The 27,161-nt window shown below is 34.9% G+C and overlaps 2 protein-coding genes across 6 annotated transcripts in view; one reads left to right on the top strand and one right to left on the bottom strand.

Moving 5' to 3' along the window:
• LOC141460614 (uncharacterized) overlaps positions 1-27,161 on the top strand; it is a 610,369-nt gene that overhangs the window by 263,436 nt on the left and 319,772 nt on the right. Inside the window, exon 1 of one of the 5 annotated variants that reach the window (XM_074140913.1) lies at positions 21,623-21,644. The exons of the other annotated variants lie outside the window; for them this stretch is intronic. The gene's annotated coding sequence lies outside the window, so the exon portion shown is untranslated. Of the gene's footprint in view, positions 1-21,622; positions 21,645-27,161 lie in introns of those variants that run through there. 5 annotated transcript variants of the gene reach the window in all.
• On the bottom strand, positions 1,866-4,449 carry LOC141446318 (E3 SUMO-protein ligase ZBED1-like). The gene is made up of 2 exons (XM_074112878.1): positions 3,229-4,449; positions 1,866-2,051 (listed from the first exon to the last, which is right to left on the bottom strand). The coding sequence occupies exons 1-2, from the start codon at positions 4,447-4,449 to the stop codon at positions 1,866-1,868; spliced, it is 1,407 nt and encodes a 468-aa protein (XP_073968979.1).

The following is a 27,161-nucleotide window of genomic DNA, read 5'->3' as shown; positions in this document are numbered from 1 at the left end:
AAACTGGCTCAGAATTTGTACAATATAATATTGAAATAACAGAGAAGACTCACTGTTGTTTACATTGTCTTAATAACAACTTCATGTGATTACAAAAGTGGAGGCTTTGTCCATTATCTGGTCCTCTAGTCTATTTATTTGCCATGATTAAATTTTATTGTATGATCTGCGTTTACAAACCAATTTTTACATTAATAAACTGCGCCCACAATTAAGATTCTGCTAAGGATTCCTATGAGTGTGTACACGTCATCCTTGTTTGAAACTTAATATTGCTCACCTCCTTTAAGAGGTAGGCAACCTTCACTAGGTATTACCTTCCCTTGAAGTGTACAGTACCGCAAGCTGGCCCGGCTAGGCGATCTAGTCACCATAGAAATTGGGGAAGCGCTTCAGGCTGTAGCAGAAGAAGAAGCATGACATGAAGAAATGAAATCACGACTCCCTGAAAGTTGGGATTGTTGATCCTCAGCTCCTGTAAACTGGACCAATTATTCCACTAACTTCTCCAATCTTTTACTTACACAAAGTCGTGGGCACATTTTCGAAACAGGATTTTAAACCAAAGGTTACCATTAAAATAAATCTTTAGCAACTGTATCCCTTGGGTATTCTGTCGTTGTAGACCACGCCGGACATTGGAGATATATGAGTAAAGATGCCTAAAAACACTAAAAGTAGACGACAGTACTTGAACTCAGGATCTCTTGAGAAACTAAAGCGCTTTCTTTCAGCTTATTTCTCCTTATATTCTAAGCAAAACTTTACTAAAAATAGTTTTAGATCAACATTTGTACAATAAGACTACGTCACTTGAACGAAATCGTTGGAACTTCCTCTACCTCTCAGAAAACTGGAGAATCGATTCAATAAAATAGCTCTTTCTGTTGCCAAACTGGCAACGATTATAATTATGCGCTGACCACGGCAATACATACGGGCGCGTAACCGATACTCACCAATTTGTTTTTTTGAAAACAGTAACTGATACATCCGGTTTTCATTCAAAATCTAAAACTTGGAGGAAGAGGGAAAATGAGGAAAAAAGTCGATGCCTAGAGTGGGAATCTATCAGGATCGCAGTCTAGTATAGATTTGAGATTTTTGCATGTTACCGCTCAACTGTTGAAGGTGCCCAAAGTTTGTACTAAATTAAACTTTCAAGTTCTTAATTAAGCAAGTAGTGCTTTAAGAAGAACATGTCTTGTATTAAAACTGACTGACTACATGACTTGAATAAAGTACTGCACGAACATAGAGCTTATTAGACTAATCTAGGGGTCGAAATACTAATAAGACATAACTTCTTTTTTTTAAAAAAAAAATGTATTAACATTTTACTTTGCATGTAAAATATTCAAATAGCGCTCAAGGTGGCAGATATTTAGATGAAACAAAGTAAAACAAAAATTTAACTTCTGCTACTGACGCCTGAAGCCTTGTCGTCCTCCGGACAGTTGTGTAAATATTATATTTAACAACAATTCTCTTAAATATGAAGGTGCAATGTTCATAATCAACTTTACAAACTTGTAACCATCAAAAAAACTGTTCAATTGTGATTTCGGAATTCATTTTTGGTTTCTCTTTTTTACAAAAAAGTTATTTATTTAATCAGCAATTTGTACGAAAATATGCACAATAAGTAAATAGAAATAGTGAAAGTGGTGCGTGTAGAGCTGCAGCTGCAGGAAGCTACCCTCTGGTAGCACTCTCTACAAGATATTAGTGACAACGATAGATACGGTCTTCAGATTGCAAGAAAGTCGCGGAGCTATTAGCGATTCAGTCGGCGAGGAGGATTGTTAGGAATGGCAGTAGACTTAACGAAAGGATTAGAGCTAGTAGAGAGAGCTGTTTGGAACTTATGATTGACTTGTCAAGTTGTTGGACGAATGGGGTGATGTTGAGGTCGTTGTGAAGAGTGAGCTTAGTCTTAGTGATGGGCTATACGAGTCCGCCTGTGGAATCATTGGATTTGAATCAACTCCAGGGTCGGAATCGATTCCAAAAACTCGTTCATCGATTCCAGTTGCCGTACCTATCCTATGCTTTCGTGCAAATATCATGCAATTTATTAAATATTTTATTAGTACTTAACTTCATCAGTTAATAACAAAACTACATGTAATTTGCAACAGTTTTAAAAGATATATAATATCTAATTGTTATTGACAACATCAAATAAAATTAGCTTTACACAAGAACAAGATTTAAAACAAAGCAGTTTTGTTAATATCCAGCAGGACCACTGGGAGGTTGAAGTTACCCTGCCAGGAGGGGAAATGAAATGGGAAGGAAATAAGGTTGTTAAAGGTATCAATGATGTTAGTTGGACCTTAAAATATGTACATGCAAACAAATTAAAATATAACAATGAACATAAACTAAGAAAGATTAACGAAATGAAATTATATTACTAAATATTTAATAATGAATAAAACTAAGCCGTCTATATATATATATATATCCCAATACAAAACAAAATGAATAATTTTTATCACAGCATTATCACAGACTAGAGAAGGATTAAAGTTTAAAGCTACTTAGAACTTAAGAAATTAATTAATGTAAATTTTTATTCAGAAATAATATCATAGAAACATTGCTCGACTTTAATCTATTGCGTCTGTCAACTAATATTTGTCCAGCTTTAGAGAAAATCCTTTCGCAAGGAACTGAAGTGGCTGGAATGCATAATCTTTTCAAAACAACGTCATACAATCTGGGATATAAGTCTTTCCTCTCTCTCCACCAATCTAACGGATTGGCTTCTCTATTTAAAAAAGGTTCTGCCAAATATTTGTCTAATTCAATTATACTGGCAGATACTGGGGTCTGTTTCGCGTTTAACGTTTTAATTTTTGCATCGAATTCCCGCCAAAGACTAGAAGTAGAAGTTGTGGATGATGGAACATCGGTAGATAACGAAGCTTTCGGAATTTGAATAAATGATAATTTAGTGGCAAGAGAATGGTACATTTTCCGGAATTTAATGTCGCTCGAAAAACCTTCGTTTTTAAATCGCGGATCTAAAATCATCGATTGACCTATAATTTCTACCGATTCTAAATTGGAAAACCGATTTGAAATATTAGCGCAAATTACTCGAGCCATTGATTGTATTTCAGGTCTGTAATTTGTGTGCAAAAATTTTGAAACGTGATCGGTCATAAAGCGCGAGAATATAATAATTTTAGAAATTGTTATATAATTTTCCGAACTTACTTCGTCCGTAATTTCATTAAATATCTGCAATAACTGAACCGCGCTCTCTAATATTTCCCAATCGATTGTTGTTATATTATGTTCACCCTGTAGATTTAATAAAGCTATGGTCGCGATCAATGGCTGTTTGGTTTTTAAAACGCGATCAAACATTATAAATGTGGAGTTCCAACGAGTGGGGACGTCTTGTTTTAATTTTAATTTTGGGAAACCCATCTGTGTTTGTGTATTATGTAGCTTGGTCAGAGAATGAGAACTTCTTTTAAAATATTCTACTAAAGCTTTAATTTTGTCGGTCGTTACGCGAATTTCTGCGATTCCCGAATGGACAACTAAATTCATTGAATGGGCAAAACAAGAAATATGCCTCCAATTGCACTGCTTTACTGCCGAAACAATATTTGCACCATTATCAGTAACAACGGCAGTTACTTTATTGGTGAGTTCCCATTCTTGGACCGTGGATTGCAGGTGTGAGGCCAAGTTATTCGCTGTATGTCGTTCAGAGTAACTAGTACACTTCAATAAATGTGTTTGTAAATTTGTGTTTTGGTCTATGTAGTGGGCAGTTATAGCAATAAAGCTTTCATTATTCACCGATGTCCAACAATCAGTTGTTAAACAAACGGCATTTACTTCGTTGAATCTACTTTTTAATTTTGATTCTTCCCGCTTATAAATCATTGGGAGTAAACTGTTGGATATATACTTTCGTGAAGGTACATTATAACTGGGGCAAAGCAATTTAATTAATTTTCTGAACTCTTGATCTTCAACAATACTAAAAGGATGATATTCTTTTACTATCATTTTGAGCAATTGTTCATCAATTTCCTTGGACTTACTGGGGTGCAAAGGTTTGATTACTTCTACAAAGTCAGTCAAGGATTTTTGAATTACCGGAGCCTTATGGGCAGATGAAGAGAGAGGAGCGACATCTGCAACTTCTGAATGGATGGAAGCTAAACTAGTAGAGGGAAGCGAGCTTAAATTTTGAGTGTCTATAGAAGTTAAATGAGATTTCTTAACAGGGATCTCTTCAGTGCTTTGCTCTGAATTCTTTCTTTTATTGAATGATATAGGATGTTTTCTCTTCATATGTCTGAACAAATTACTAGTAGAGCCACTTGTAAAGCTAACGATTTCGTGGCAATACCGGCATTTAGCTTTGACAGAATCAATAGAATTAAAGTGATTCCAAATTTCACTGCGTTTTGGCATTTGTCTGAAATTAATTTACTAAAAATTAATAAAATATTAAATTTAAAAAATAAGAAACAATAGTAAAAAAGGCGATAATAACCCCGTAGTTGATGGGCAAAAATAAATAAATAAATAAAATAAAATAAATAAAAAAGTAAAAAAATTAAACTAATTTATTAAATATTTTGCTTTTAAAATATTTTCAAATATTCAATAAAGAAAAACAAAAGATAAAAATGAAATAATTATTTAATTTAGGAAAATATTAGTCTTTGAAAATATTTTAGAAATCAACAAAGCACATGCTCTTCAACTTAATTAAGATTTACCACTGGAAAACACCCTTATCTGCTTATCATCAGAAGACAGACACACATGAAATATTGTTATCAGCACGAAAGATGAAATTGAAATGGCCCTTATTGCTATAGCTACATATCTAGAGACAAAAAAATTATATTACCTAAAGAGCGTACTTACTACAGACTCCCTCCCACTCTTATTACCTATTTCACAAACATTCGGCGATTGGAAATATTTTTTAGCAAAATATTATTCTATTTATTCTAAGCAGATTCTTAAGATGATTTTAATTTTTAAAATTTATTTTTGTTTATTACTCTTATAAAATACGAAGAATTTCAAATAAAATATAATATACAAACACAGAATGATTTAGTATGCAGGTGGAGTCAGTCGTCGTTACCATGGTAACGGAACCGTTAAACGACTCCGGTTCCAGCTCCAGCAATTTCTATTGGCTAGAATCAGTGAACGAAAAAGTGGAACGAGTCCGGTTTCAAAAGGATTTAAATCACTCCGGATTCGACTCCACCAACTCCAGTGGATTTAACCAATGAAAATGCTAGAGTTGGGCCGGAGTCGTTTAACGGTTCCATTACCATGGCAACCACGACTGACTCCACCTGCATACTAGATCATTTTGTGTTTGTGTATTATATTTTATTTGAAATTCTTCGTATTTTATAAGAGTAATGGACAAAAACAAAATTTAAAAATTAAAATCATCTTAAGAAAGCGTTATTATGTTTTTTGTATTCAAATGAAACGAATATTTAACTACAAAATATTTCCAATTGATGAATGTTTGTGAAATAGGTGATAGAGTGGGAGGGATACTACAGTAAGTAAACCAATTAGGTAATACTACATTTTGGCTCAGTTTTACTTTGACCGTCATGCGGACATGTACACGTTTAAACTTACGCCAATGAAGATAAGAGTAAGAGTGTCCAGCGCTTAGTTAAAGATTAAGCACACAGCTTTTTCTTTTTGTAAAACAATAAGATAATATTTTAAAAGCTTGATATTCAATTCTTATTAGATAAATATTGTGAGTAATTATAATTTTGTTTGAAGGGTTAGAATTTTTATGGAATACTTTCCTACCCATTTCCGTTTCTCTATTGAATCCTCTTGAAGCAAGTTAACTCCAGTCTTCCAGTGGTCAAGCTAGATAATGACAAAATTGCTTTAATTTATAATTGACTAGCCTATTTTTGGGTTAATATTTGTGTTACGTTGTTAATTTTATATTTATCAGAGCAACTGGAAATTAGGGATAGTACTTAATGTGTGTAAAAGAAATATAGTTTTGTTATTAACTGGAAAAGCTAACTGTTAATGATATATTTTAATAAATTACGTGACATTTGTTCTTATGTTTAATCGTTCCAAAACCTCTGCTGTCTCATTTTCATTTTAATTTTTTTGGGGCGGGGCGGAATCACTTTTTTTTAAAATAGGGATTTGAATCAACTCGTTCCACCATCGGACTCGTTCCAATGGAACGAGTCCGCTCAAATAGCCCATCACTACTTAGTCTCGTAGAAAGGAGCGTCAGCTATCTATCGGAATAGTTTTTGATTGGAATGTCTTGTACTGTCTGTATGTTTGTAGGTTTGGCTGAACCCCACAACTCTAGTCCTGTAGGTCCACATAGGTTTGAGAATAGTGTTGTACATTAAACGTTTGAGTTCTATAATCTATTGAGCTTCGTCCAAGTAGTCTGAAAAAGCAGTTTCGTTCGCTTTGTCATTGCTTGTCTTCTAAGTCTAGCGAGTGGATTCCAAGTGAGTCTATTAAGAACCCAAGGTAGCGCACCAGATCTATCAAAAAGTTATTTACAAAATTCTACTTAGAATATGTTGAGATCAAGACCTGTCGGCTGCCATTAGATTTGCTCACTGCCCTGAGATCTGGTTGTCTACAACAAAAGAATACCAACAGATACAGAAGCTAAAGATTTATCCCAATGGTACCTAATTGTTTAAAAAAAAAATCGATCATCGAAATTGTGCCAGGATCGTACTGCCTCCCACCAGCAAAACGTCTTGCAATGTTTTCTACTTAGAATATTAATTCAAATAAAAGAATGATGCTTGATATTATCATTATTTCAAATGGCAATTACTTTATGGTTTGAATAAAAGTAGCTCTAGGGAATATTTAATAAAAATTCAATATAGAAATATAACGAGATCTATCGATGACATTAATATTAATAAAAGGGATTGTATATAATATAGCCGAGAGTGTTGGTATCGTTTCTGTGTATTCGAAACCGATATCTCTCTTGCAAAACTTTTCCCTTTCTAAATGAGACAGAGATATATTTATCTTTGAAAGAATAAAATCAATCACTGCTCTTTCTTATACTTTATTAGCATTATTACATTGTGATTTGAATTTTATTTCAAAAACGGTCATTTATCATTTTGTCAATGAGTTTATTTTTGTTAAATAATGTATGTTAGTTTAGTAATGGTTACATTAATTTTAAGGTTGAGATTTTTCGTTTTTGGTTCTGGAATCAATTTACTGACATCTCTGCCTTGCTACAAACTGGAAAGTTTTCATGCAGAATTAGTAATTGAATAATGTTTTTATTTTTTAATTTAAATTTCTACAATATTTAGGGTCACCGGAGCTTTTTACAGTGCACTACCGGTCTCCAGAAAGTGATCTATCGTTACAGTGTTCCATCATGGGTCAATGAGCTGAAAGAATCTCGTAGGAAGAGGAAAAAAAACTAAGGGTCAGTAGCTGGATTCGAACTTGGGTTCTCTGCGTGGGAATCCAATACTCTAACCATATAGCTAATCCCTTTCCTAAAGATTAATATCGTCCGCTTAATATAAAGAATTATAAAATAAAAGTTCCCTCTTTTATGTTTTGCGGTGACGTTGATAGATTAGTGCAATAATGCACATACTTGGTTGGAAAATAATTGAAGTTAGCCATTATTTGGTCAAAATATGTTTTAGTATTAATAACAGAAATATTATAAAATGTAATCTAACAAAAATGACATTTGTTAGTGCGGCTAGTATCAAATAACTTAATGTGAACATTCACATGAATTTTAGTTACGGCATTTTTTGTGAATAAATTTGTGAATAATAATAGATAATTTCTTTTTTGATATTATACGGGTTTTCGAAAAACTAAAAACCAGTGAAGCAGTGCCACCGATATTCCTCGAATGTGAAATCTTGGTAACTTACATTATACTTTAAAGAAACTTTAGAGACGCGCTTGATCATCTTCCAATACCCAAAAGTGCTATTAATTGGATTTTCTCCAATGGTTGAAATGAAAGTTATAGAACTATCGGAGCGCAAAAAAAAAAGTGAATCCATGGTTAATGAAAATCATAGCAATACTTTTCGATAATTTCCCAAAATTCTAGAAAAATCGATTGTAGTTAAATTGGTACTTCCCAGTTCGATTAATTTGAAAATACAAGTATCTTGTTACCTCAATTCCTAAAGTAAATCTGAACTTTTTGCGATTATTAAGTCGCGATGAATTTTTCATATTCACTTAGGTCAATTTGTAAAAAAAAAGGAAACCATTCCAGAGTAGATAGACATTTCCAGTGGTAACCTAAAACAAAACATCTGTCTGTACACTTTACTCGCTTATTTCAAGAATTAGGAGGTAGTAGGAACTAACATGAAAACTGACAAAGAGAGACACAGAGAAATTATTCATTAATATCAGGATAAATGGCGTTTACAAGAGTTGGTACATCGTAGGAATGATTAGAAGTTACATTCGACGTTAGTAGAGTTGGTGCAAATCAAAGATAATCATTAGTATGCTTAATATTGAAAGTTAATTCAGCATTATAGAATGAATAAATCAATACTTGAACAAAAATTAACCTCAAAATAATATTTAAATAAAAGAAAGGAAGGTTATACGCATTATCCAAACAAAAAAATATTGTTAATTGCATTTAAAACAATAATTATTTATAACTGAATTATTAGCAGGATTGCAGGAACAGTCTTTCCCTGCGAATATTTGAACTGTAAAGCTCCCAACACTTCCACTGAAATGTTCAACTTTTTAATTGTTTAGAAGTGGATAACTGCTTGACAAGCTGGTGGCATCCTGTGAAGTGTGGGCATACCTCTAGTAACTAAGGCAGAGCTCCATTAAATTTGCACTTTCTGCTAAAAAATTGAAAGAGATTCCACATCTAAATCACCTAAGTTACTGATGAAATCGTTCCATATTTAACAGCTAACCTCCTTTATCTGTGAACTACCCACTTAAGATCGTTGAACTTAGATTTCGCCTTCACAATATTCAGCCAGCGCCCTAAATGAGAGGATAGGAGCAGTATTCTTATCGAGTCTGACTGTTAGCGACTAGTACTCTGGATTTGAACAGTTAGTCTGGATAACTATTACTACCGGCGATTATGTCTTGTCCATGAAAAAAGATTGCAATCTCCGTTCAGCATCCAATAAAGTGACGCATTTCTGCATAGAAAACTAATAAAGAAATATTAAATTTGAAATTAAAAAAAATCTAGGTTGATTCTTAAAATAGGAGGACTGGAATAAATAGAAAAATAAAAAAGTTCAGAATTCCAAAATCTTACTCCCTTGTAGACAGGCAAAAAGCCGTTTAAGACCGTCTTTGAATGCAAACATAAAATACTTTTCTGCTACTTAAGATCCAAGATAACGGAGGATAAAAAATTAATAATTGATGATAAATAACTTAGTGATGTATCGTGCAAAATTTCTTAAACCAATTGTTTATTTTAAGTATAAGGCCCTCTCAAGATTTACTTTAATATTTAATAACAAAATTTCATAATATTAGTTATTAATACTGTATAAATTTTCCTGATAGAACTAGTTGAAATTAACAGGAAGTTAATTAAAGGCTTTCATCCTAAACAAACGCTCCAATCTTCTTACCACCATATCCTGTTTCTAACAGGTGCTGAACAATTTTACTTCTGCTGGCCACCACCAGCTTTGTTAGAGAATTTACCGTAGCTGATGCGTTCTATCAGGCGTAAAACTATCCCTTAGAAAGAAGGGCGATTCTAGACGATAGAGGGCAAAGGCTAATGATAAAGGGAGAAGATAAAGGTCTTAACATTTGTGTGAAGCTCTCAGAAGAAATCTATTCTGGGTGTTGGACAACAGCCTCCTTTAAGCCGTGGTCCCTTCCGTTTGCATTAACCCTTTTTCTTTTCTTTATATTACCCTACTTTTTCTTTAAATCTTTCCACCATTTACTTCCAACTCATTCAAACAAACAGTTCTGTATAAAGGGTGCCCACTTTACTGTTTAAATTAAAGATTTGAATACAATTAGCCCTTTGAATGAATATAAATACTTTTTTATCTAGAAGTTTGTGCGTGGTTGGGTGAAAGATGACAGTATTGACTAAAGGAAAAGCTGCAGCAGTTGGAGTAAATTACTTAGTCTTATGAAAGCGGAAACTCAGCGCTAACTAATGACACTCTTTGCCCGGAAATAACATCCCGAGAACTCTTCTTTTTATTAAGTGAAAACCATTTTAATTTAATTTTGGACACTGGGATATTTAGTCACCATCTGTCGCTTTGTGCTTAAAGGAAACGCATCAAAATGCTGATCACCAATCACACAAGTCAAATTTTTTTTGGTAATAGAGTATTCTGCACTGGATCAAACAGATGTAGTGTGCCAGAGTTACCTTATAACCTACAGCACCCCCAGCAGTAATAATTCACCCAAATTTCTATAAAATTTCCAGGTAGCTGGATGGCTGCAAGGGATAACTAATCCCCAGTGCCTATTCAGACTTTCTCTGGAATTTTCTGTCTTAATGTCCTAAAGAAAGACCCCTTAATTAAAGGGCAGAGTCTTCTAGGTAGGGTATATTCCTCTCCAACATCTGGTAATTACACAATCTCTTCAAGAAAGTAACCAGGAACAGCGGGTAGTCAGAAGTTAAGAAGAACTACTCGCTATTACCACACACCAAATTAAGAATGCCAAACCTCAAAAGAGTTGTATGGGAACCAGGTACTCCAGGATAATTCTAAGAAGTGTAGGAGAGCAGTTAGTTAAGAATAAACTCTTTTCGAGGATGTCCAATTTCCAGATATTCCAGAGATGGTATTCTAAATTATAAAAGCTTCGAGAGCAGACTGCTTGAAAACATCGCTGACCACCTAGGCTGTCGAGAGCAGCTGGAATCTGGCAAATAAGAATAACCTTAAGCAAGACACTCCCTTCCAAGATCCATTGTTAATTACCGAGAATTTCCGCTAAAGCTAAAAAAAAGAGCAAAACCATATCCTGATGCCTTAACTCCGCTCCCTTCCTAAGAGATAGTATATACCGTTTTTCCCAAACGTTCTTCTTTCTGTTTTTTGGTGCTAGGTCTTGGCTTCCTTAATATGTTTACGACAGTCTTCGCTAACTCTGGAATCGGCCATCATCCAATTACGCAGTCCAAGTATAGTCCTCGCATCCTGGGCAATTCCATCATCTGAGTCTCCCAACCCTCCATTTCCTATCTAGATTCTCGCACTGCAGTTTGGCGGGGAGCCTCAACCGGCACTCAGCCTCACCACATTGCCTGCCACCAACTCAGTCGGTTGAACTTAATCCAAGCTACTACTGAGGGCTCCTTGCTTAGGGCATATAGCTCTCTTTTCTAAGTCGCCAGATCGTGCCTCCAAGTACTGGACGTTCCCAATAACGTCTTGAAGTCATTAATTTGAATGCCACAGTCATAGGAACCAAACGAAAGATAAAACAAAATGGAGCAACTAAAATTCGAATGAATCTTTAAAGTATTACTATTCTGTCAGAGTTAGAGGTTTAAGTGAACAGAATTGCAGAGATCCAAAGAGCTGGTAAAAAGTAAAAAAATGCAAATATATGTATATATTTATTGCCAAAAATAAGTATATTCAAGCCTACAAATAAGGTTTTGTAATTTGTAAAAAAAACTAGCCAATTAAATCAACAGCCAAAAGTGATTCGATGAAAAATACCAATCAACTTGTAGGGGAAAAAAAACAGAAAATACTATTTTTTGGCAACAATTTTCTGTTGGCACCCAATTTTTCTTTTTCCTTAAATGTTATTTCGTTATATAGACACATTAACTTCTCAATAGAATTGTTCAATTTTGTTATTTCGGATATATTGGATAGCGTAGAAGATAGTGACTTGATATGAGAAAATTTCCTCAGGCTATTGAGTAAAGAGCGGGAATGTTTTAAGGTTTTACGCTAGCAAAGGTAGAAGTGTGTATGTGATCCTCCCTAAGGGTAGGGAGCCTACAAATAAGAGATGGAGAATGGTAGATATTTAGGTGGCAGTAAGCCACAAAGATCTAGGCCACTGTGCACCCACCGATAAATTGTCGTGAACGAATCAAAAACTTGTTGGGGTCTTTGTTAACCGGTCACTTAGTAGTTCAGCCCACATGTTGTTAAAACTGAACTCAACTATGGGAAAACCAAACTATCGTATCATAAAAAAGAAGATGTCTCAATTAGTTAAGTAAATAAGCGTAATATATTTTAGATAACAAAAATTTTTGTAACAATGAACTTTTTAGTAGGTATTAAATTACATTTTTATGTCATTTTTTTTTAAGTGTTGCCTTAATTAAAATTTCTTCGCCCCCCCCCCCTTTAAACCGAGATAATTCAATGAGGTTTTTTATTTATTTATTTTTTTTTTTTAAGTAATCTTACTTTGGCCTGTCAACTTCTTTCATCAACTTAGTTTAATTATTCTTTAGCAGATAAGCCTTTACAATTTAGTTACAAATTTGTAACATAATTACGCTTGTTGTAAATGTAAACAAGCAAGTTGTGACGGGACGACTTGTTGTTCAAAAAAAAGGTAATTAATCTTCCAGCACGTGCTCTAATTACCTGTACCAGTTCTGTATTTGCGTAAAATACTTCTAGATATAAAATTTTGTAGACGGTGGATGTTTCCTCTGCGAAGCTGACATTTATTGGCTTTGCTCATGCCTTCAATTAATGACTTTGAGAGGGGAATGGGGAAGATACAGAATTAGTGGCTCAAATTTAATTTTGTTTGTATATTCATAATTGTTATAAAGATTGATTACTGTGATGCCATTTCATTTTAGTGATTTTGTGGAAATTCATAGTAAATAGTTTGCATTTTCTTTAACAAAAACTTAATAGTTTTAAAAACTATCGAAATACATACCAGAATAGAATTAGGCATTGAGCTCTGGTTCTAGTCGCCAGTGTAGATCGCTCTGAACGCTGAAACCTCTGCTTTAGGGGGCACTTGTTTTATTGACTTGGTGACGTTCCCTGGTCAAAATGATCCCTTCAATCTTAACCCCTGCGGTTGCGAATTGTTCCTTTATCTCATGACTGTCATAGGAATGCCTTTTTTGCGGAGGAAATCGCCTTTACTCCTTAAAAAAAAAATCTGTCTTAGGTGACTTTGCACCTGCATCAGTGCATTGATTTCTGTTTCTATTATTCGTTCATAAAAGGTTTTTGTAGCCAAGTGACAAATTAAAACTGTCCGGTAGGACAGAAGTATAAGGGTTGATCGTCAAAAAGTGCAGGAAAAACCGTAACGCAGAAAAACACCCAACTTTGACAATTTTTTTCTCTATAAAAGACAATCTTTTTCTATAAAAGATAAAATTCCCAAATTTTCTTTATAATATAGGGTAAATCCTCCTTTATATCAGTAATTTTTTCCTAATTACATAGATCTGATAGATTTCCAGAAAAAAAAGTTAACAAAAACTGACAAAAAAAACGACATTTTCAGAAAATGTTCTTCTTCTTCTTCTTCTTCTTCTTACCTTTCTTGTAAACAACGTAGCGTCTAAACCGATTTTCATGAATTTATGATTAGCGCTAATAATTTTCCTTTATTACTTATCTATTTCCTACTGGAGCCTTCGTAAAAGTGAGAGATTTTTTTTGAAATATTATCTGAAAAGTCTTGTGCGTAAAGAGTAATGAATATGTAAGTTGGGTTCTAGAGCTGTGTTTAATCTGAACTCGAAGTAGTTGCAAATCGATTCTAGCGACAGGCCACTCAATAGATGTTTTAGTATTTAAAGTGTTTAAGTTTGTTAGTTTCTTGTTGTTTATTCGATTTAGTTAGCATTAACTCTGATGAGTGGCTGCTCAGTTCCTGGAGTTCAGTAGATTCTGCAATCTAAGGCCAAGATCAACAAACCTAAGAACTCGTAGGATCACTTTAGCTAATTTACTGCTACGGTAAAGCCAGAAAGTCTAAATGGGTCTTTCCGTTTTTGCACGTGACCATTTTTTATTGCAGGCTTGAGAATCATTACTCTAAGTAGCTCCCTCAAACAAAATGAGTTGGTTGTTTGACCATTATTACATTAAAAACTTCAAAAAGAATAAATGTTCGACGTTTCGCTAAAAAGAAGTGTCAAAAAAAAAAAAATGCACCTTTTTAGAGGACATGCTGGATATGTTATCTGGATCTCCTGTTCAAGCAAAAATCACTTCTCCACAGCACTTACAATCTCAATCTTAAGACCTATCTCTTCCACCGACACTTCAAAGTGAGTTGTGGCGATGAATTCCTATTCGAGAAACCTAACCTATCTGGCGAACCGCAAGATCTTGTCCATATCCTACATTCCATTTACACATCTTTACCCTTCCTAGAGCTATAATGAAATCGCTAAACTGCCCTCTCTTGAGGACACCCAGGTAGGCTCCCAAGATGTACAAGACCAGCTTAATTCAGTTCAATAAAATTGAATGGTGCCTCACGCTTGCGAATAACACTAAATACTGGCAAACAACTACCCGGCTGAAATATTTAATAAAAACAACCGATATCCAACCAAGAACCAAACAAAAGTCACAGTCAACTGAAACTCGTACTTGGACCGAACTCCACATACAAAAATCACGATGTATAAATCGTACAGAACGGAACTGTAGGGATCCGCGAAACACTCGTAACATCCAGAGAATAATCGTTCCAAACCAATATTCTCAAACGGTCAGTCAATGCTTCTTCATTCTACGTTTCCAGTAATACCCTCCATAAAGAACTCAACATACCGAATTTATTGCCGTTTATTGCCGAATTAATCCGCTCACAATTCTTTTGTGTTCCACACTAATCTATCCAATCCTGTAGATGAAGCTCTCTCTTTCACTTTATATCACAACAACCAACCACCGTGATCTCCTGTTCTGATCAAACCGTTCCCGGGAGTTGGGATTTCGCTATGTAGTCCCAGCAATGGCTGGTGCGTCTTCCAACATGCTACAGCGGATGTATTTTATTTTTTGTAGGATGTAATGTCTTTTCAATCACAGGACAGTTTTATACAATTCATCTCATACAATATAGGTTTAATATTGGAGCAATAGTAAAATAAAACCTGACAAGAAGTTGTTCATGTCAGTTGTTTAGTTTCTAGAACTTTCAAGACAGGTTTTGATAACAAATTCTGTTTCCATTTTACAGTTAGTAATGTTTTTCTTTGAAGTTATGGTGAACTGATATGAAAAGTTTTCAATATAGAAGCAATTTCCGTTTGTTTATTGGCTGGTTGACATGTATTGTCTATCCGTATATTTTGTAGACTGTTTTACAGAACAAGGTAGATGGTTTGAGTAGAAGAACTAATTGTTTGCTTTTTGTGGAGCAGCAAGAAGTTACCATTAAACTGTCATATGTGAAAATATTGTAAAATATTTCATAAATATCATTTTGGCTTTTTCTACTGCTATCAACTTTATCTAGGGTATATTCCCTGTTAAAATTCAAAAATACATCCGTTTTCATTTAAAAAACAAAATAATTTCTTTGATTTCTCCTGCACATCTTAAGATACCATCCTAAAGTTAGGCCTACTCCACAGATTCCCTAGACCTGTACAAAGTTATAGAAATTATCGGAAAGAGATGGATATTTTAAATATGGTAGCAAGGCGATACTATGATCAGTCGGAGTTTTCGGTTTAAAGCTGCGGAACTAGCAGTAAAGCTGGCTAAAGAACCCTAAAAGTGGATGGCGAACTGCCTCTTTGGGGATGTTTTTTGAGTTGGAAATCCCAACCAAAAGTCAAATGGGAAGGAGAAATCATTTCTTGCCTTCCAGCCTGGAAAAGACACAATTTCTGAGTCTCTCCATCTCTGTCTCCTTTCAGCCGATGTTAAAGTGAATGCTCCCAAACATCTTCCAACCGTACACAATCGTCTTGCAGGGAAGAATCGATCAATTCCAGGAATTGTTTTCACTGAACTTTTACTTAAAAGTAATAATATTTATGCTTAACTCTTTAAGCGCCACGGTAGCCTAGCGGTTAGTGGCGAGACCTGCAAAGCTAAATGTGTATTGTCGGGGTACTGGGTTCGATTCCAGGTCTTAGGCCTTGGATTTTATTTAATGGTTATTAGGTGAACTTTATAGTAAAGTATGTTAGCTAGTCGCCTCCATCTACGACACCTAATTATTGGTAGTTGGACGTGAAGCCTACCTGAAAAAATAGGCAATTACTTTACTTTACTTTTTATTCTTAACTTCAAATACTTTCTTGAGCAAATAATTAAAATTAGCCAAAATCTTCCTACTCATATTTGACGGTATTCTGAAGTGAAAATAAATGCTGTGAGCGCAATCGATTAAATGCCCCCAAGAAAAGTTTCCAGGACCAATTGTGTCTCTCTGTCTGACGAGATGGAAAAGCGGCAATTTAATATTTTTAGAGTGCAAACAGGGAAACACAGGGATTTATTATAAATATAAAAATGGAATCTCTTACTTCTGCTTTAGTCATATTTGATCCTAACTAACGACTGTTTTCAATGTGCTCTCTGTATTCAGTTAAAAAGATACCTGTCAGTGAAATCCTTTGCTGATGTTCTCATTTAATTAATCTCTTCCTTTGAGTAACTTTGTACTTTTTTGACTTGAAAGCTGCAATTTACTGTGGATTACTAAACATTTTCTGTTATATTTAGGAATCATAGTTGAAAATTCAAAACTAAAACGTTATTAACATTATCTAAATCTCTTTTCAACTCAACTGTTACAATTTATTGCAAACTTTACTTAAATGTGTTGACTTCCTCAGAGGCATAGGCTCTTTTATAGATATATTTATTAGTTTTAATATTCACGATGTACGTTGAAGTGATACATTTTAGTTAAGAGATTCTCAACTAATGTAAGTTTTATAAATGGCGTCATTGTGAAAAAAGAAATATCATGAGAACATATTGTGGTAGATATCTTTGTAGTGGGAAGAACTACTCGTAAAATTTAAATTAACTATTTGGCTGTCTTTCTTGTAGAAAGGGTAGAACAGCTGCGTTTTCGTGTTCTAGGAGGTTTCTTTGGGACAAGAAAGTGAACAGTTGTTCAATGTGATGGTTTGGAAGAACAATTATTGAGCTTTCTTTTAAAGTTAAAAGAAACTGAAAGATTAGACTTCGATTCGGTTCTCCAGAGGATCCGACTTTGCGATTAAAAGTTCAAAAGCCGAATAGAACTTTCAGTTTTTATGAGATTTTCCAAATAACTTGCTCTGACCTTTGTATTTTCTGGAACCTCTGTTTTGTTGATTACCTACTGAGGCATCTATTGCTTTTATTTCGATTATTTTCCATTTCTGGTGTTTTGTTTTAGCTTCTCTAAAGTGTCATTTCAGTAAAGTGGACGATTTTACAAACGTAAGTTAGAACTGTACAATTACAGTAAGGAAAATTCATCTGTGTGTTCGCACCAGCAGGCAGATTTTGGCTATTTGTTTTTTTTTTTAAGTTCTTCCCATCGTGTTAATTAATTTTTTTTGGCCACAGCTGCGGTCAATCCAATAAACCTCTTTAGACCTTTTTAAAAGGAAATCAAGATGAATTATTGTCGGTGAAATACATGTTTTGCCTTGAATGCATAAGTGCATCTTTAATAATTATACGTACGTAGTTATTATTGATTCAAACAGTGTAACTATTGGACGGTGACAGAACAGTGCAAGCTTATTGTAGTACTCTAATTTAATTAATTGTAATCAAACGGCATGATCTTTACGCTTTTTACAAATTAATCTATTGTCTTTGTATAATTAAGATTGGAAACAACAGTATTGTGCTATCTTAATCGTAAAGATCGCTGCTAGTACTTTTAGGCGTAACAATGTCGGTAACTGGGTGCAAAATCCTGGTGACCAACAATAAAAGCGCCTTATATCTATAAACTACCCCCGTTTGGCTTATCTCCTAGCCACCGTTACACCTGTATATACTGTGGTGCCTCCCTGGTTTTTGGTTTTACTCTTTTAGAGGCGCTCTCAGTAGGCGCTAAGGTAAACCACGTTGCTGTGTTACCACTGCAAAGGTAAGAGGATTAACTATAACCTTCTTCCTAGCCTGTATATTTCCTTATAACCACTACTAAGGTAACACACCAGCAGTGCGCTCTCGCCTCGTGGCACTCCTGTTAAAACAGCTACCCCTCCAGAGACCAAATGGAGGCGGACGAGGAAGTTGCTTTATAAACTTTATAAGATATTGTTATTCTATTCGCGTAAAAACCTGTTTTACCCTGTTTATAACATTCTTGCTACATCAAAAATATGAAAATTTTAATAATTTGGTTCTTCTAAATAAAGCGCTTATACATTTAATTTTATACGCAAAATTCTTACAGAAAGTTAGTGATACTTTTAGTGTGACATGTCCCTATTTTATGAGAGGAATTGTTATTGTGTTTAATAGGTCCACAACTAGTTAAACGAGTATCAAAAAACCCGAATATAAGAGACTTATGTAGCGGAATGAGCAGCTATCAAATTTTACTGAAACTGATAATCGATTTATCGTATCTTAAACTTTCTAACTGAACTTCGTTTGTATTGTGCATGTTTCTTGTTTTTCTTGATAACTTCGTCCTGATCTATGATTCCCATGAAGAGTACCATCATCAAGATTGATTCAGATTGAATAAGATTCCTGGCCTTGCAACAGTTTTAAGTTGAGCGAAGTATTACTCAATATTCTACCCATCTTATTCTTCACTCTCTTCCTCTGTTAGTCGAATTGTTATTGAGTTTAATAGGTCTTTTTATTTATTTTATTGAATTTATCGCTTCAACGCTGTTCATTCTGCGTTACAAATAGAATCCTCCAGCAGCTGGAAGTAAAAAAAAAGGAATAAAGTAATGCCTACTTCTTCAGGAGGGCTTTACGTCCAACTTCCGATTAGGGGTCGAAGACGGAGGCGAGTAGCAAACATACTTTACTGTAAAGTTACTCTTTAAATAAAATGCAAGGCTTAGACCGTGGAATTGAACCCAGTACTTCAATGCATATTAGCTTTGTAGGTCTCGCTTCTATCAGGTATAATATTGAAGTTAGTGCCACGGTAGCCGAGCGGTTAGAAGCGAGAACCGTAAAGCTAAGATGTATTTCAGTACTGGGTTCTATTCCCTGGGTTCGACCTACATATGATCGCATCAGTAGGGTTTTCGACAGGAAGATTTAGGTACTGGATAGGTTGATTCGCTTGGCTGTTCCGTTCTATTCAAGTCCTGTTTGAAGCAAGCAGGGCTAAGTACAGCCTTTTCTTGTTTGTAAGAGTCTATTTAGGTGGTTTGTTTGTGTAGTCTCTATAGCGTTCGGAACCTCTGATGGAGTTCAAGTCGTTTGAGTTTAGTTTTTGGATTACAAATAAAAATAACTTTAAATAGAACAGAACGCTTAATATACATCACTATTCTCAAACCTATGTGGACTTACAGGACTAGAGCTGTGGGGTTCAGGTTCAGCCAAACCTACAAAACATATGGACAGTACAAACATTTCAGTCCACAGATAGCTGACGCACCTTTCTACGGTGACTAACCTCACTCTTCACAACGACCTCAACATTCCCTTCATAGACCAACTCGCCCAAGACTAAATACCAAAAATTCCATACTACTCTCTCGACTAGCTCTAATCCTCTTGTACTGTCTCTCGCTTTTTCTGACATCCCTAATACTCCTCCTCGCCGACTGAATCGCCAGTGGCCCCGCGACTTCCTTGTTTTCTGAAGGCCTAAACGTCATTATTCTCCTATCTCTCCTCTCTCCTCCTCACATTCTCCTCTCTCCTATAGAGAGTGCACCGCTGGGTAGTTTCTCCCCTCCTGCTCTCCTCCCGCACCAGTTCATCTCTCTCGCCATATTTACGTATTGTATACAGATTCTAAATTACAAAATAAATTGAAAAAAAAAGTAGATCAGATTTGATAAGTTTAGATATAAAACACGAAAACACAAGATGAGAACTTATTATTCTAAATCCATTGGAAGCGGAAGTTAATGATGCCAATGTGAATCTTGGTCATTTAGTACATCGTCTGTACTAAAAAAAACATTCACCATTTCCCTTATATTTGTCTAGTTTACATTATTTCCGATCAAATTTGTTTTTAGTATATTACATGGTATATAGGTCTGATCCCCTTTTGTTCTGTTTTCTATCTCCCACTTAGTGCATGAAGCATTATACATATATTGGTGAGAAATATTGTGTATATATATATATATATATATGTGGCAGGTACAAGAGTGTGATTGTGGAGTACGTGCCATCCAGACGGAGTACATACCTACTGTATGACCTCTATTGAGAGTGGAAATACGTGACAGGGAAATGGTTGAGTAAGCAGAGATGTGAAGAAGCATTGCCGTCCCCAAACAGCTTCACACGCTGCCACCCGCGGCTGGTTACTTTCAAAGGAAGTGCCTTCTTCTTCTTCTTCTTCTTTGGTGTATTTCGCTGTCGCCTCTCATCTATTCAGTGCACACTCGCTCAATACATACATATAGATATATAACCTACCCGTGCATGTGTAGGTGTATAATGCTGCCTCTTTACATCTATTCTCTTTATTTCCGCCAGTCACCGTCTCCCCTACATATATTTTTTGTCTCCTCCTCCACTACAAAGTCGACCTGTACTTCTGCCAATTCTCTGCCTCGTATAAACAATGGGGATAAAAAAAAAAAAGAAAAAAGAATGCTCGTATACCCTTTTGCAGGATGAATTATTTGTCACCATTTCTCATTTCTTCCTCTTTGTGCAAGTTGTTCCGCCCATTATGTATAAAATTTATTTTCAATACATTTATCATGGATAAAAAAACATTGACATATAGTTTAAATTTAACTATTTATAAGCTTTACATGCTTTTCTTTTATTTATTTACTTTTTATATTATATTTACTATAATCAGTTATTTAATAATTGATTTAAGAATACCTAGTTTTGGATGGACGAAAACACCCAGTTTTGTAGAATTTTGCTTTTAATGAAACTTGTATGCACAAAAAAATATATTATTTTAATTAGGCCTTTTTTATAATTTTATTCTGAAGTCAAAAGTTTCCTGAATTTGTGTTAAAGGGAAATTTTAATGTTAGAGGGAAATTTTAACAATTGGCAGCAGTAGTTAGCGTCAGCAACATGGAGTCTTAACCTAAATGTAAAAGTTGTAACATGTTCTGTTTTGTATTGTGTGCCTTATGTGTAAAGTAGTGTTTGCTTAAATAAAAGCTCTTAGGAGATATGAATTGAAAATAGAATAGAGAAGGGTTAAATTAAAAAAATTCAGACGATAAAGAAATAGTAAAAATCAGGAATGTAGAAGTTGAACTAAAGAGAACAGTTCAGAAAACCCTTGGGTTAAATAAAAGGTCACGTGCTGGAGTGGCTACCGCTAAAGCAAAGGAAGAAAGGTCACTCGAAACATCTATGAAAAGTTCGTGAAGTGGAGGAAATAGCTGTTACGCTGAAAAGGAATGGCAGGATCAAAGGAAGAGACACCATTGATTAAAAACAGGGAATTCTATTAAGATGGAGAGAACGGAATAACCTTTTTATAAAGTAAGTTAATTTCATAAAAAAAGGAGTTACCCTGAAATTTTTTCTTGCATACCACATTCTTCTTCTGTATTGTGAAGCGTTTGCCAAGTCTCTCTTACTCTCTTAGGCTAGAAACATAGTGGAGCGTCGAGCAAAGCGGCGAAATCAAACAAAGTTAACATATGGGACCACGCATAGTGGGGAGCAAAGCGAAGATAGAGCAACGCTATCTATAGAGAGTGTTTGTTTTCGCCGCTTTGCCCACCGCTCCACTATGTTTCCAGCCTTAAGCACTTGTTAAGTGAGCTTAAGCTATTTCTTTTTCAAACTTGCCTAGTTAATGCGACCTCAGTTACAAGTGTTTGATCAACGGTGCCACCAGTGTCCTGTATATCGTTCCGATTTTTTTTTTGAGATTTGAAAGCCTCTGAATCGATGAGGTAAGTACTGGATTGACTCTGAGTAAGTCAATCTGGATTTATGAATGTTCCGGAACATGGGTTAATGAAGTCCTTGGTAGCACACCCCGCTATAGGGTTCCGAATTTAAACTAAATTTGAGACTCTATATTAGGTGATTTTTGTATGCTAAGATGGGTTAGCCGAGGTGAGCGTAGAACGATGTGAGTAGCGTCACAAGATAGCGGTTTAGGTTGGCGAAGATCTTTGAATAATCTCCTAGAGATGTCTGTGATTTCTCTATGATTCTAGCTAATAAAATAAATTACATAAATATATAATTTGAATTTATTCCAATCATTGACGATTCTTTAAAGAAGTAACAAACATAGTCTTTTAAACAGATATAATTTTTACTGAGAAATAGCTCTAAATAATGTTGCATAATGTTGACAATTAAACTGGACAATGTAGCAAGATGCGTTCTAAGTTCTGAAATTGCTGCAAATTACTAAAAGTTCAGACCTTTTCTCCTCCTAATCATAGATTCTGCATCGGAACCATTATATTTGTATTACTTTGTGAGATGGCGAAATTCTTTGCATATTAATTATTTTGACTTGGTCAATGTAGCAGCCCATGATCTTGGTTCTTTAACGCCTAATGTAGCAGTCGTACCTTTAAATGACAGTAATTTAAGTTAATAACTCTCTGTAGATTATTAACAGCTGTTATCTAATTGCTATTCCTTTTTCGTCAACGTAATCTAGTTTTTAGCGGATATTTTTAGTTCTTCTGTCTCTCATTTAAAAATTATCAATTTTTTTTTGTTATTCTAATAACTGCAATTAATTATTTCATTTATTTTTTTTGTATGTCAATTTTCTAAGTTATTCTTCATCTGCATAATTCTCCCGTTACCTACATATGTATGTATTTGCATAAAAAAGAATGTGTCTATTAGATCGTTCTATAACAGAAAATATATTGTTGGGGGGGGGGGGCAATTAAAGTAGCAACAGATTTGTCCTTAATGTAGACGCTTCAACTTTAAAAATACTTATAAAGTGGGAGCTTTTTAGCCTAGTTTAATTCCTTTAAGACTGCTTTTATGTTGCTTATGAACCCAATTTACAGAGGTTAAGTTTACTCCAGGGTGTCGCTCAAGACATGGCCACAGAGTTGGCAATGTTGCGTCTCGATAGTGGTGATTGGGGCAGAAGTGGAGAAATCAAAAACGGAAGGAAATGTTGCCATAATATTTAAGATTTAGTCTAGTATACTTGTGCTGCACTAAACCTGCTTAACTAGTAGACTGGGAGAATCATGTTGCAATTCCTTATTCGTTCATTGAAACCTCTTCATTAAAAGGAATAGATAGGAATAAATTCATAGAAAGGAATAAAAGGAATAGGGCACCAAATATCCTCACAGTCAGTTATCTTAGCCAATGATCAAGTATTAACAAAATAAAAATAAAATCGCGATTCTAAACGAAGATAGCTTCAAATATCGTAAAAAAAAACTTATTAAACTGCAAGATAATTGAATAATACTATTATATTAAAACAGATTATGACCAAATTATTAGACATATGAATTTCAAATGATCATATGGACCTGTCATCACCTGAAGATTGATGATTGCCAAGTGTTAAGTTCTGGCTTGTCTCTTCACACCCACTTAGGATTGTCAATTAGCGCTAATTATAATATCAGTGTTCGTTCTATCATATGTTCATTATGCAAATTGTTTTCTCTTATATTGATAAATGAACAGGGATTATAATTTTAAATAAATATTCAATAATTGCCTTTCGAGTATTTACTGAAAGGTAGTATTTTCTATTTAAAGACATTTTGGAATTGTGCTATTTGAATACATGTTGGCTATTTAAATTCCTTTTAATATTCTTGGAGATTGGGAAATGCTATATAATTCTTGCATTGGGCACACAGAAAGCGGTCTGTCGCGGCGAGCAACGATCTCCGACCGAGGCGGTCAGGCGGTCCAGTTGTATTACACAATTTGCATCATCTCTGTCAAACAGAACGCGGTCTACCGCCACGGGCTAGTCTTTGTCGCGACGACAAGCGATCTGGTAGTACAAAATTACAGATTTCAACGTGACCGCCTTGCCATCTAGTAATACGATTCCAATGTTAAGAATCTTTATTACTCATTTTTTATTTCATTCTCGCGACATACGATTTAGATAAGAAACTCTTTAGTGTAACTTTTATTTAAAATTAAATGTCCCTTCTAGAAACGGTGAAACCTAATGGAAGGTTTAAACTGATACAAGCAACCAGCAAAATGTAATTGATCAACCGATTGTTTGAACTATCTAATTAATTAGATTCTAATGCTAGTAGAGAAGTCAAAGCAAAGGTGTTCATTGAACCAATTAGAATTAATTGAGGGAGTATCTAATTTGTTGGAGCATGGAGCTGTCTAAAATGGGGATGACGAAGTCTGAGAGTGTGATAAGGTGGGTGTGGAGAGATCAGGAGATGTACAAAGATTGAGTTTACGAGTTCTAAGATCGACTTTAGAATTACAAAGTGAATGGCATTAAGATTGATTTAGTTGAGCTGATCTCTTCGAGTAGCGACAATATTGAGTCCTGATCATGGCTAACCATCTCTCCGTCTAACTTTTGCCGCCGGCAGAGTTTCCTTTACCTCTTCCCGTGTAAAAACAAGAGCATTATTTATGTGCCTTGTCAGCGAGTACTACTGGCTCTAGTTCAGCCGCAGGTAAATATTTTTGCTCCGTTAATAACTCCAAACTTTCAACACACCGCCAGTACCAATTATTTTCAACATTTTAATTACACTGATTACAATACCACCGAATTAATAACATAAAAGCTTATTCTATTTTATATATAATAAATATATTCAAACACTTTTCGATATTTTAACTACTTTATAGGGTCCATGGCATTTTATTGGTAATAATAAATAGTTATTTTGTTTTGTTACTTTTTGTTATTTTGCCTCTTGTTTGTTACTAAATATATTAATAAATTAGGAAATATTTCATTTTCAACATCAAAAGAGTAGAGTTAACTTAATAACAATAGCGTACATGATAAAATATTCAACAAAATAACTACTTACAAAATTAAACATAGAATTCAAAATCGGGCAGACTAAATTTACGAGAGAAATTAAATATTTATCTACATATTACTTTAATTAAAGTTCAAGGCTACGAGGGTCGTTTGAAAAGTCCGTGCAAAAATAAAAACTACTTAATTTTTTGGTGTAAACCTTTTTTATTTTTCAACATAGTCTCCTTTTAGGCTTATACACTTCGTCCAACGCTGCTCTAGTTTGTTGATCCCTTCCGAATAATAGGATTTGTCCAAGTCTGAAAAATAGCCATTCGTTTCTGCAATCACCTCCTCGTTTGAATAAAATCTTTTTCCCGCCAGCCATTTCTTCATATTGGGGAACAAATAGTAGTCCGAGGGAGCCAAGTCTGGAGAATAGGGGGGGATGTGAAACGAGTTGGAACCCTATTTCCATTAATTTTGCGACCACAACTGCTGAGGTGTGAGCTGGTGCGTTGTCGTGATGGAAAAGGACTTTTTTGTGGGCCAATCGTGGGCGTTTTTCTTGCAGCTCGGTTTTCAAACGGTCCAATAACGATGAATAATATGCACCTGTAATAGTTTTACCCTTTTCCAGATAGTCGATGAGGATTATTCCTTGCGAATCCTAAAAGACAGTCGCCATAATCTTTCCGGCCGAAGGAACGGTCTTCGCCTTTTTTGGCGCAGATTCCCCCTTGGTAACCCATTGTTTAGATTGTTCTTTGGTCTCAGGAGTGTAGTGATGTATCCATGTTTCATCCACAGTGACGAAACGACGCTTAAAGTCCTGCGGATTCTTCTGGAACAGCTGCAAACCGTCCTTGCAACACTTCACACGATTTCGTTTTTGGTCAAGCGTGAGCAATCGCGGCACCCATCTTGCGGATAGCTTTGTCATGTCCAAATGTTGATGCAAAATATTATGTACCCGTTCATTCGAGATGCCCACAGCACTAGCAATCTCACGCACCTTCACTCTTCTGTCATCCATCACCATATCATGGATTTTATCAATGATTTCTGGAGTAGTAACCTCAACAGGGCGTCCAGAATGTTCAGCGTCACTTGTGCCCATATGGCCACTCCGAAAATTTTGAAACCACTTATAAACTGTTCTAATCGAAGGTGCAGAGTCACCATAATGTTTATCAAGCTTCTCTTTAGTCTCCTGAGGCGTTTTGCCTTTCATAAAGTAGTGTTTAATCAACACACGAAATTCTTTTTCGTCCATTTTTTGAAAATCACTTGACTTCCTCGATTCAAACGAATGCCAAACACAAAGAAATAGACCGATCTGGCTGAAACTTGGTGTGCGTTCTTCCAAGAGATGCTACTAACTAAACATAACCTCGATACGCGCCAGTGGTGCTATCTCTCTGACTTTGCACGGACTTTTCAAACGACCCTCGTACTTCACTAAACAAATTTTAATTTAGTATTGAATTTATAAAAATCTTTTAATTAATTTCGTTGAAGAAATAATTTTATTAATAATTTGTAACAGAAATACACGCTGTGAAGTCTCTAAAACAAGAGAAAATATTTTCAGCGAATGGATCAGTATTTTTTAAAAATATTTTTATGTTTTCCATATTCCTGCTGAAGGCGTGAATATTTCCCAAGGGACCATTATATGTTACGTATGTTAGCTTTAGAATGTGCAAATTAACTAACTAGCATCTCTTCGTAGAACAGCCTTGCAATAATTCTAGTGAATTAAAACTGTCCGGTAGGACAGTTGTATAAGGGTTGACCATCAAAAACTGCACGAAAAAGTGTAACGTTGAAAAACACCCAACTTTGACAATTTTTTTTATTTTTCTATAAAAGATAAAATTCCCAAATTTTCTTTAAATCTTACTCCAAATTCTCCTTTATAACTATAATTTTTTTGCAACCACCCAGATCTAATAGGTTTCGAGAAAAAAGTTGCCGAAAATGAGCAAAAACGGCTTTTTCAAAAAATGTTCTTGTTCTTGTTCTTCTTCTTCTTGTTGTTCTTGTTGTTGTTCTTGTTACCTTTTTTGTAAACAACG

This window comes from Rhodnius prolixus, unplaced genomic scaffold (genome assembly GCF_049639745.1).
Source record: "Rhodnius prolixus isolate KJV_2025 unplaced genomic scaffold, Rpr scaffold_1, whole genome shotgun sequence".
Classification (NCBI taxonomy): domain Eukaryota; kingdom Metazoa; phylum Arthropoda; class Insecta; order Hemiptera; family Reduviidae; genus Rhodnius; species Rhodnius prolixus.
Note: the sequence above shows the minus strand (reverse complement) of the source record. Positions and strands in the feature narration are given on the sequence as shown.